The following is a 12,301-nucleotide window of genomic DNA, read 5'->3' as shown; positions in this document are numbered from 1 at the left end:
TGGATTTACTACTCAACCTGCTTAAACACACAAACACACACAAATTCTGCAGACACAGAAACCCAGAAAACACACACACACACACACACACACACACACACACACACACACACACACACATATTCTGCAGACACACTTACCCAGCAAACACACAAAGCACACCAACCCTACACACACAAACACACACACACACACACACACACACACACTAGCGCACACACAAACGGTCATCCAAGCAAAGACGCACCAATGGGCCACAGTTTAATTTACAGCCATGCAAATGTTGATAGCAATGCTATCTGTACCAACATTGTCAGCAGCACACTTAGATGTACAGGCTAGTCTGTGAAACACCATTGCAGCTGTACTGAGTTAGCCCGGCGGGTCCATCACAATGGATTCCCTGTTTATTTTGAAAGCAGGCTTTGCAGCAAGGTGTCTATGAAAAGCAGCATGTGAACAGTGCTGCTTGGAGCCTGTAACCACCGTCATCATATACATACAGATGAGGGCATAGAGACTGCATGAGAAAATGTTTAATTCATGTTTTACATTCCAATATAATCAACATCAACTGTGCAATGGAAGAATCCATATTGTACATGCAGTACATTGCAACCAATAATGTCCCAACATGTTTCAGTTCCCTCTCAAATCAGCACCTGCAACGGGCTAACACACAAAGCTGGCTAGCGTTGTTCGGTCTCTTTTGTTCAATTCATGGAGCCATGAAAGATCCTCAAGATCCCACGTTCTCGCACTCGAGTTCTGTTTTATTTGCCAATATTACCTCATACTAAAGAGGCTGTGAAGGCAAGTTCATGTTTTCTGTAAGTAAAGCATAAAAAACAACAAGGAATAGTCATACAGACAGACCTTCAACATGCTAAATGCATATTGTGTGTGTAAGTTCATTGTAGCGTGATTGTGTTTACTGTGTTCACACAGTAGTATTTGCTAAGCTATGTTTGAGACAAACAAGGACAATGACAAAAAAGACAAACAGGTAAAAGGAAGTCAAAGCTGTAATGGCGACCAGTGAACGCCAGGGGGCTTGGGTGCACAATGGCAGAACAAAGCCAGGCATCATTTAGTTGCTCCTTTGATTCCTTTAAGTCATTTATATACAATACATTTTTTATATATATAATATGATTTGATATATTTAGACTAATTTGGTTGAGCTGGTATTAATCAACACCCTAAAGACACCCTAATTTCCCTGGACAAGCCCAGCAGCAAAGGAATATAATATTACAGAACAATAGAGAGGAGAAGAGGGGGGGGGGTGAGGGGGAGAATCAAAGGGAAGAGGGTGTGAGGTTTATAAGGTGTGTTTCAGAGAGCAGGTGCAAAACAGCTGCTGTAACCACTGACTGATCCCAACTGGTAGGTTACCATGGCACCCAGCTCCTCATCGTCAGATGCTTTGATAAAACGCACTAAAGTGTGCACACATATACACACACACAGACAGATCCAGATGCAATAATCAAGCTAGAATCTTCAAACCAGGTTCTCTCTCTCTCTCTCTCTCTCTCTCTCTCTCTCTCTCTCTCTCTCTCTCTCTCTCTCTCTCTCTCTCTCTCTCTCTCTCTCTCTCTCTCTCTCTCTCTCTCTCTCTCTCTCTCTCTCTCTCTCTCTCTCTCTCTCTCTCTCTCTCTCTACGCACAAGCAATAGACCATATGCACCAACTCTACAATAATCCCTGGAGATTAGAACATATGGCCATGGCAAACAAACCATTATATTGAATAAATAGACACTAACAGAGATCTGAAGCAGAAGGGATTTGATTCTGCTCTGCTCTCACTGCTTAGCATGGTCATATAGGATCGCTCATTAGAATTAAATTCAGGCTTGAATCCGTGCAATGCAGCCGGACTAAATTAAAGGTTGCTCCAGATGAGACTTGAACTCACAACCTAGGCATTGCTCTGCTGGATACTGCTGTATAAGTACCGCGCGCAGACCAATTGCGCCACTGGAGCATGCGTCACATCTGACAACCTCTCAATTATAACAATCGTTCTATGACTCAACCATATGGGGCACACAATAGATCTAACGAGATCCAGGCCACATAAACTAGGTTGACCGCTTACAGGTAAACTGTTCACCGAGTAATAAGCATTTTGTGTTTCATTCTTCATTGTCTCTTGCTGGGCATGTGTTTTCAGACAAACAGTGTGCAAGGCAGTTGGGCACACATTGCCAGAAGCAACCCAGCAGCATTATGGGTAATAATTTACAGTTAGCGGGGTGTGGTTGACAAATACACAACATCACACACACTTGGCCGCACTGTATCCACTCATTCAAATATTAGGTTCACACACACAGAGGAAAAATGTGTGGCGCCGCCATAACACACATCACGACAGTACAACACTGACACACACACACACACACACACACACACACACAGCGGTGAGAGAGCAGTTTAAATGGTGTGGGTAGCCAGCCATGCCCCTTGTTACCACTGAATCCTCCCGCGGCTAGGAGACGTGTGATGCGCTGCCAACAGGTTGCAGTGATTAGGCCCGGCACATAGCTCCGACCGGGCGCTTTACCGCTGTCTACTCACAGACTCACTGCCAAGGGCTCTTCAGAGAAACCAGCAAGATCACACATGGAAAACCGGGGCGCTTGTAGTCAGAAGGCTGTATGTATGCAGGGGATCTAATTGGCACACGGGATCTAATTGAGTTTGTTTAATTATAATGATGTAAGATGATCAATCGTGTGTATAGGGGACATGAATGTATTTCATCCTTACAATTGACTGACTCATTAGTAATGCAGAAGTGTGATTGTGTGTTCATAAAGAGCTGTTTGTTAATCATGTTGTCCCACACAAGGCTAAAAACATCGCACATTGTACCACAGTTAGTTCCGACCAATCGGTTTGATAGGACAAGAGGCCTTCCATGATCGCCGGTATAGAGTGTACCAGCTCTGGGACTCTGAGCTATACACGTATCACTCTGCTGTACAGGTGTTTCTAAGAACCGTTGATGACATTGACGGCCGTAAGCTTTAAACTCATCGGAATCACGCGTAACGAAAGCGACTCTCAGCAGACTCATATCACTGGTTGCACAATAAATGCAAACATGTAGACAAATGCACATGATACAAAGAAGCTGGCCTTCGGTAACATTCAGACCTACAAAAGGTAGCACGCTGGTGTGCAGGAAAATGTTTATGCTTTTCCTTAGCGCTTGGGCGCCACTTACCACTGACCGAATCACAGCCATGATGATAATCAGTTTACCAGCACTCCTTCTCAGCTGCTATTGCTTAAGTATCTTTCCAGATGATCGCAGCATGATAACTTCTTATCAATAGTTTGCAACACCCACTCTCACAATACAACACAGGACAATAGAACACACCTCGTGTTTCCTCCCTGAGTGCCTTTGAGCATGCAGGCAAACCCGAGGCAAAAGGCCCGCCTACTCCTTTAGTCATTCTGACCAGCGCAGCTCCATGGGTCTAGCGTGACCATGGTATATAGGGTGTAATACGTCAGCCATGACAGCAGTGTTACGATGACAGAGCCAAGCAAGACTCATGTCTCATATGTGATGAGCAAAAGGTAATGACAGAGAGATGGAAAGAATGACAAAAACTGAAACTGAAACTAAAACCAGCAATTAGCAAGACCCTGACATAGACAAAAACGCACACGCAAACAGACACTTAGCCACACTCCTTTCAATACTTCACATAAACACATAGGACTCACCCTATCTTTGTCGTCTGCCACATCACAGAGCACGTCGTCCAGGTCCAAGATGCCTCCGTCTCCATGCTCCAGCCTGTGGACCTGCACCCAGTAGTTATGGTCCTGGTGGTGGGCGAGAGACAAAGACAGAGACAGAGACAGAGACAGAGAGAGAGAGAGAGAAAGAGAGAGGTGGGTATAGGGCTGGGCGATATGGACCAAAACTCATATCTCGATATTTTATGTTCGAATGGCGATATACGATATTATAACGATATTTTGAATAAAACGGGTAAAGTGTGTAGTTTTAACTCCACTCCACAAGTATTCACCATCAACCATTTATTTAGGTTTAGTTTGTTTTTTTTTCCTCAACGAAGCACAGCTGTGCTTTAACAACAGATATGTAAGGGATAATGTATAGAACGCCGGTCATTATTGGGAAAATAAGCCCAGACAGGGCGAACAGGACACCGACGTGCAGAGGAGTTGTCTTGCTTCGCCCTGAAGGGGCTTATTTTCGATAATGACCGGCGACGTTCTATATATTTTCCCGCTTATTACACGGCTACTTGCCTGAACGAAAAATAACTTCATGGTGTGTCTTTTTACAATTAATTTGTAACCAGCATTCCTAGTGTTGATCAGCAGAGAAATAGTCCGCCAAAGTTGTGACGTCGCTTACAAACCAAAGACGCCGGGGCTGACAAGTTACCGGACTACTTGCGGAGTGATACCAAAGACGTCATTAGAGGCAAAAAATCCTTTGTTTTCCTTGACAGCGGTCAATTATACTAAGCAACGGTGAATTATCAAATATAAATTCAACGCCGGAAGTTGTGAAGGGCCCATGCAAGTGAACGGAGCGTTCCACGGCATTGAGAAGAGCCGTGTAATAAAAAACAATAGCGTTGCCTGTTTGAAACATACGGAACCCGCACAGGGGAGACGTTCCCTCCAGCAACACCCTTCACTTTGACTGGCAGTGGTTCCGCTTATAGTTCGGAATATGGTCGGACTGAAGCGGCCATCGATTCTTGACAGGCTTGGTACTTTATTCTTACACACAACCGGACTTGTTCATTACTTCACTAAACTGACACGCACGCTACCGCTCGCTCTCCTCGCTCGTACACTGACTCGCTGACGTCACACACGTACACTGCCAGTGATATGCGTGCGATACTTTCTCGTGCTGACGAGAAACATTACACCATGTCCCTTTACGGGTTCCGTACTCTCTACCACCACGTGTTTATTCAAAGTTAGTTGTGATGCGTAACGTGGGTGGGAGAACACTGCGTACATGTAAGGGGCGGGATTGAGCAGCTGATCATGGTTTGTAGGCTCAGAGAGCAGCGGTCGGCCTTATAAAATAGCGCTCACAAGGCAACATCAAAATAATATATAATATACCAGTTTGGCGATATTGTCTCAACTACATATCTCTTTCAAAAATATACCGGTATAAATTTTACTACCGGTATATCGCCCAGCCCTAGGTGGGTAGACCGTTAGCTTGGACATGGACTATACCAAGACTACTACAAAGGTAGCCCCCCCCCCCCCCCCCCCAAACAACAGATTATCTGTCTTTGTTTAGTCTTTATAAATAAACAATTATACATGCAATGTCGGACAAGTAGCAAATACAATGCACAGATTCATAGGCCTGTATATGAGTAAAGACGAGATCATCATCACACACAAACAATGTGTGTATGATTATCCATCCCCGAGGCCGAAGCAACATGCTCCCTGGCGTCCTTGCTCCATTCACTGGCCAAAAATGCCCTAAAAGTACCCCCCAGTGTACTGATGGATGTGTAAGTAGCAACCCTGATCGGACACAGGCCTTCATGCGGTACAAGTTTGTCGATCCAGTGGTCTGGCAAAGCGCTGGTCTTGGCAGAGGCTGTGATGCGGCGTTGGCATTGGTCGCTCCCCGGGGCTGTTATCAAACACTTTAATCCCTTGTCGGACAGCCTGAAAATGTATTTGGTTCAGCCCGCCGATACATTATCAGCCCTTGCATTATTAAATAGATTTTCTGATAGCTGTTGGTACTGAAGGGTTTGCATGCGCCGTGTGTTGTATAATCCTCATATACTGCCTTCAGGGGGGGTTCTATGTGGTTAATACTTTTTATTTAGCCCTCATAAATTTGGTTTAACTGTTGGATTGTTCACGGGTATCATCGTCTTTTTCACAGTCTTTAGCCAACACGGATTGTCCACAACATATTGCATCCTATTGAGCAACAGTTAGAATCACAATTTCTTTGCAGACTGAACAATGCTGTTGACAGAACAAAACTTTTGTTCCAATCGGTGAATTTGGGAAAAAATTAAAATTATATTCAAAACTCTATTAGGTTTCCCTTATAATGTGTTTCCGGAAAGAACCGGAAAGAAAAATGTTTTGTGTCCCTAACGGCCATGCCTCCTCAGCCAAGTTATATTGTTTCTCACTAATTTTCGTCACAACATTATACAGCTTCCTAGTCAAACGACTGTATGTGCTGACTCTGTTGTAGTCCAATGTCCCATTCATTGCGGTTCACCAAACAAAATGCTGCAAAGGACGAGGGAAAATGAGTCTCTCTCTCTGTGGTCATTAAGAGGGAAAAGATGTGTTTCAATTTTTTTTTCAAGTGTGTCCTTAAAAAACCTACAAGATACAAAGAGCATAGAGGACACTTCCAAGAATACAGTTTAGTTTTTTTAATTAGTGGTGGTTGGTTTGGTACCAAGAGGAAGCAAGGCTGTAATTGTGTACATTAAGATGCATAATGGTTCATTTGTTGACTGGCTGTCATTTTGAAATGATAATCATTTCAACAGAAATATTAGCATCTAAAATATTCAGCCATTAAAATAAAGAAGTTCATTTATTTAGATGTGTAGCGGTTTAGAGTGCCCAACAATGTACTGCAACTCCACTCTACTCTAACTCTGCACCAAGTTAAAGGTTCATTTAAGGGGCAGAGCACAGCATAAGCCACAAACAGACCCATAGATAAATACATGATTAAATGTGATTTCTTCATATGTTAACACATTGCACTGCCGGTTGTCATGGTCGCCGTCCTAGAGCCAAGTCAAGATGTTTGGAGGGATTATGGCTCAAAACATAAATCCTGGTGCTGGGACATGAAGATGGCTCTCTCTGGACGGAAAGTAAGTGGAGGCCTAATATTCAGATTGGATGATAAATATGACATGCTGGAAAATATCATGACTGTGCTACAATGGGCGCAAAAGCAAATGCTTTACATTTTCTACAGGGACAACCAATTTCCGTTGGAGCTGAGATAGTCAAATAACCCAGACAAATAATGCACAAGGTGAAAAATTTCTGTTTATTATTTTTCAGGCCAAAGCATTCTTCTAAATACGAGGACATGGAAATAGTAACACAATCGGTGGTATTACTTTTTCTAGGTGCCGTTCTTGAAGACCGTCATACATCTTTTTGTTTTAATTTTTTGTTTTCAAACTTAACCCAGATTTCTCCCACCATGGTAAAATACATTGTCAAAACACAGACCACCCAGGTATTGGAGACGCCACCCCAGCAACGAAGGCACTGGATTCTGAAGTTCAACTTTTAGACTTCCAAAATCTTAAGCAACAAACTTGTACAATACTCTGAAGCTGACTGTATCACTTAATGACACCTCCCCTCAATCCTTAATTCCCTTTGATTTGAGCTGCAAAACTCACAGGCTTAATAGCTCGTTTCATCAATCTTGACAAATCTGTTTCCCAGCACAACTAATTTCTAAATATGATACTACACATATTGGGTGGCCGTAATTGAAGCCGTGGTGACTGCATCAATTTGTTTTTGTTTACCTTGATACCGGAGTCTAACCCAGCCTTTTACAGTAGGAGTAAAACACAAAAGGGAAGAATAACATCGCAAAATCACACACTGTACTCCATTGCCTGGACAACTTCTTCTGTTAACATCCAGTAGATATTTTTATTCTGGACTATGATGAGTATTAATAGAAACTGAAATCATGCCAATAGGAGGGATCGCATGCCAGGATATCCAAGGGCTATCACTTGTACAGATCACTTTTCAAGCGAAACTGCAATACTAATAAATCATGTATCATGTCCTATATGTTAAGTGTTAATACACAAATCTCCCACTGTGTGGCTATGTAGTGAAGTATCGCAAAGGCCTTTCCAAAGTCGACTACAATAGTCATATTATTGACCATAAACCCAGAGTGACTCCATGGGCTTGTTTAGCTGACTATTTGTTAACACAATCATCACCGTCATTATCCCTAGCTTCGTCAGGAGGGAGAGAACGGCAGTGACTAGCAGTGACTCAAGGTGGCAATCCTTTGACTTCACTTATCAGCAGCAGCAATGGAGAGTGTGTCGACACCAGACCCACATCGTCTCACACAGGTTGGGCAAACGCACAAAGCTAACTACGTCTCTTCAAGCCAACACCTGGTCCAGTGTCGCCTCGGCCCCGCCCGGCACCTCCGACCACAAACCCCTCCTCTTGTACGAAAAGGTGACTGTTTGCTCATCGCTTTCCGAGGATGTCAGGAAAAACGACAAGGGACTGCAAGAGCGTACTTATTCGCCCACATGAACACTAAGTCCAGACAATGGATGCTTCCGCCCTATTGTCTCACTGTGTGGCTGGGCTGACAGGTAACCAGAGTCAGTGAAAGGAGGATGCCCTGTAGGAGGAGAATCCAAGGGGGGGGAGCAAGGGAGTGCCAAAGAAAGAGGGACAAAAAGAAGCGGGAAAGTGCTGTGTGTGTTGGGTTTTTCTTGTGTGTACGAGAATGAGATAGAGAGAGTGCGAGAGAGAGAGAGAGAGAGAGAGAGAAAGAGAGGGAGAATATGATATGAGTCAATGTGTTTTAAGAGTGTCCCATTAGCACTAACAAGTGCAGCCATTCCAACGGGAGCATGTTGTCAGCTGGTTTGAGAGATCCAGCTGGGCCACTCCGAATTCAAGGACCTCGTGGCGCAACGGTAGCGCGTCTGACTCCAGATCAGAAGGTTGCGTGTTCAAATCACGTCGGGGTCATAGCTTTTCACATTTTTATTACGGTCATACAAACAAAACCTGCATTCGCTGCGTGCCAAGTAAGGCAATGTCCTCACAATATGTGTGTCCTTGGCGGCTGATAGACAGTGGGGTTGAATACCAAACAGAACAGCCATTGTTCAACCCCGGAGAAGTGCTCCAATGGTTACGACAAATGCATGTTTTTTGCCCAGTGATAATGTGTGGGATGTTGTTGCCGTTTTTGGTCTTGAAGCTTGATCTGTGTGCAGCTATTCTATCGCTGCTGATGAAGAGATACCATCAGCTAGGTCTTCTTGGTTACACGCGGCAATGGGGAGTAACTTGATTAGAATGCCTGTAGACGGGACGCTGGGTGAAACGTGGAAACTAAATATGATGGGCCGAGTGATACCTCCAAACGTGAGCCAACATCGCTCTTACATAGTTACATGCCAGCTATTCATTATAGCATCCTATGGTATGCTGAGCTCATTCATGTGGAAGTTCTTTACATTGCTGATGGCTGATGACTGAATAAAACTTGAGATATATATAACTATATATAACTATATATATATATATATATATATATAATTATAATTTTAGAGATCAAAGTTGACCTTTACTAGAATGTCGGTATGACTCAAGGCTATGAATTCTGACCTTTGAGGATTACCCCCTTGGACCTTTGAACTCTTGACAACCTATAACCCTAGAATAACTGTGATTAATATAGGTTGTGTGTCTGGTTTATCTTGCCACACACTGGCACACAAACACACAGAGGCACACTGACACACAAAACACACAGACACAAAACACACACACACACATTAACCCTAGCGTCTCTGTCGGGCCCCCCTTGTTACTGAACACACACCATAGTAAGTTACCAGCATTTGAACGAGTTTGTTAACATCTTGTATGCGCATCCAGAGATAGAGTGAGGTACAGAGAGGAAGTGTCATTGGTGTCGTTATCGAAAGAGAAAGATTGCGGTGATTAAAGCGACCAGGCTTCATTGGAAAAGCATAAAAAATGTTTACTTGTTGAGGGTTGCATTACACGCTGTGCTGTAACCCACTGGTGCCTAGTGGGAAGTTAGAAAGTGATTAAGTTGCTTTACTGCACTTTTCTATATTAAAAAAGTCTCCAAACTCAATCTCTCCCACTCACACATTGAGCAGGAACAGCTTGAGGATGAGATGTGCTCAGGGCTTAAGTTGGAGTCACAAACATACTTCATTCATTTTTGTGAGCTTGTGTCTGATCATGTGTTTGTGTGCGTGTTTGTGTCTGTGTACGTGAAAAGATTAGTTTGCTTTTGATATTTCCCATTTTTGTGAGATAATGTGCACATGGTTGTGTGTATGTGTATGTGTATGTGTATGTATGTGTGTGTGTGTGTGTGTGTGTGTTTGTGTGTGTGTGTGTGTGTGTGTGTGTGTGTGTGTGTGTGTGTGTGTGTGTGTGTGATCTTATTATATGCGTTCAGTGAAACAAAGTCACCCCCAGGATCCAGCCTGCATTATTGATACCCTGGTCTGCTTGGCTGGGTGGTGGGGATGTGCAGAGTGAACTACACTGTGAGAAACGTGACTCCCAGCATGGACACACACACACACACACACACACACACACACACACACACACACACACACAAGTCAGGCCTACAACTACACACAAAACACACACACACACACACACACACACACACACACAAAGTAATGTGTCCCCCTGCAGCCTGCAGTGTCTGAGGGATTTGTAGTCCCTCTTTGTGAGATAATGTGCATGTAGACATGTGTGTGTGCCTGCATGCTTGTGTGTGTGTGTGTGTGTGTGTGTGTGTGTGTGTGTGTGTGTGTGTGTGTGTGTGTGTGTGTGTGTGTGTGTGTGTGTGTGTATAGGTTCAAGTGTTATGTGTACATATTTCCTAATTATGAGATATTGTGCACATTGACGTGTGTATGTTCGTGGTGTGCGTGCGTGTGTGTGTGTGTGTGTCTCTGTGTGTGTGTGTGTGTGTGTGTGTGTGTGTGTGTGTCTGTGTGATCCGAAGTGCGGTCAGTGCAACAAATAACCCCCCAAAAAAACATGACAAATTATTTCTGTGATTATATATGGCAAGGGCAATCAGCAAAATACTTTATACAGTTTATTCAATTACAGTCCGTTATCCTATCCATTCAACGAGACGAGCTTGAACAGAGAACAAGACTCAGCATTACTGGTCTGGGACCTAAAGAGAGACCCAGTCAGAAACACCTTCTCGGCTCGCCAGCATTGGATTACTGTGTGCAAGATATGGCAGGCAGATGGGACCCTCAGACATGAGCCAAGAAGTAAACTGACTGGGGTATAACCTCGGAGCAAACTCATTCCTTCCATGGAACGAGGGCACATGGACCGCACAACAATACGGAGGTCATCGAGTCCAGTCCAGACCTCTTTTACTGTCAGTTAATTTTGTGTCTTAGTGTGTGTGTGTGTGTGTGTGTGTGTGTGTGTGTGTGTGTGTGTGTGTGTGTGTGTGTGTGTGTGTGTGTGTGTGTGTGTGTGTGTGTGTGTGTGTGTGTGCGTGCGTGCGTGCGTGCGTGCGATGCTGGTAAGCTTTGGTATAGCTCATGATATATATACACATCTTCATAACTTACAGCGATGTCACTTTGAAACAGACAGCTCGCGTCTCCTTAAGGAGACATCGGGGGCTTCACAGTTAGATTTAGGGCCACACAGGTCGTATCTCTGAGCCGGAATGTAAACTCCTGAGATTCTGTTCCCTGAACACGTGTGTCATGGTGTTGTAAAATGTGTTCCGCTGGTGGACAGTCCTTGTAAAGAATCCATTTATAACAGGGAGTGAGGGCTGTGCTGCCTTCGGTCTGTGGGGGAATTAGGGCCACCGTGACTATGAAAAACTCTTCCCACAATATGCATTAAAAAAAAAGGTAGGTGTGTGTGTGTGTCAATGCCTTAAATGCTCCGACCGCCATATGTAGAGCAGGCGCCTGCAAACAGAAGGGTGGGGCAGACATTTTCCTTTTTTCCTCTCTCCTTCTTCTCCTCTGCTCTCACATGTTGTGACAGAGCACCGCACTCGACCACATCTGTAGCACACCCACTGAGCACCGAATTAGCTCTCCACCATATGTGGGGTGGAGGGGCTGTGGCTTTTTCCCTTCTTCGCTCTTTCGTTTCAACCTCCTTTTGCCGTTTCTCTGTATTCAAGAAGAGTTGGAAGAAGTTCACTCTGAGACACGCTTTCAACGGGGTTACCATATCACACACGCAGGTTCACACAATGTGACCAGATCACAGCCATGCCATAAAGCAGGTACAACTTGGTGGTATTTACAGGACCAGATCAGGCCTGGACATGGGTTAAGAAGGAAGAGTTTTAATCAGCATCTGTGGGTCTAACAAGTCATTACTCACAGCATATGGAGGGCCTCCTTGGATCAGTCCAGTGGACCGATAGAGAGAGGGGAGGGCAGTGGGGGGGAGTCAAATGACAGCTT

General features: G+C 44.2%; 1 protein-coding gene across 4 annotated transcripts in view; it reads right to left on the bottom strand.

Moving 5' to 3' along the window:
- The window catches only part of pard3aa (par-3 family cell polarity regulator alpha, a), a 353,818-nt gene that overhangs the window by 321,980 nt on the left and 19,537 nt on the right, over nt 1–12,301 (bottom strand). For all 4 annotated transcript variants that reach the window (XM_079755248.1, XM_079755251.1, XM_079755250.1 and 1 more), the window contains exon 2: nt 3,753–3,854. In XM_079755248.1, coding sequence (XP_079611374.1) covers nt 3,753–3,854 — 102 coding nt within the window. The remainder of the gene's footprint in view (nt 1–3,752; nt 3,855–12,301) is intronic.

This window comes from Pollachius pollachius, assembly GCF_949987615.1.
Source record: "Pollachius pollachius genome assembly, chromosome: 17".
Lineage (NCBI taxonomy): Eukaryota > Metazoa > Chordata > Actinopteri > Gadiformes > Gadidae > Pollachius > Pollachius pollachius.
The sequence above is the reverse complement of the archived record's forward strand: the minus strand, read 5'-3'. Positions and strand labels throughout refer to the sequence as shown.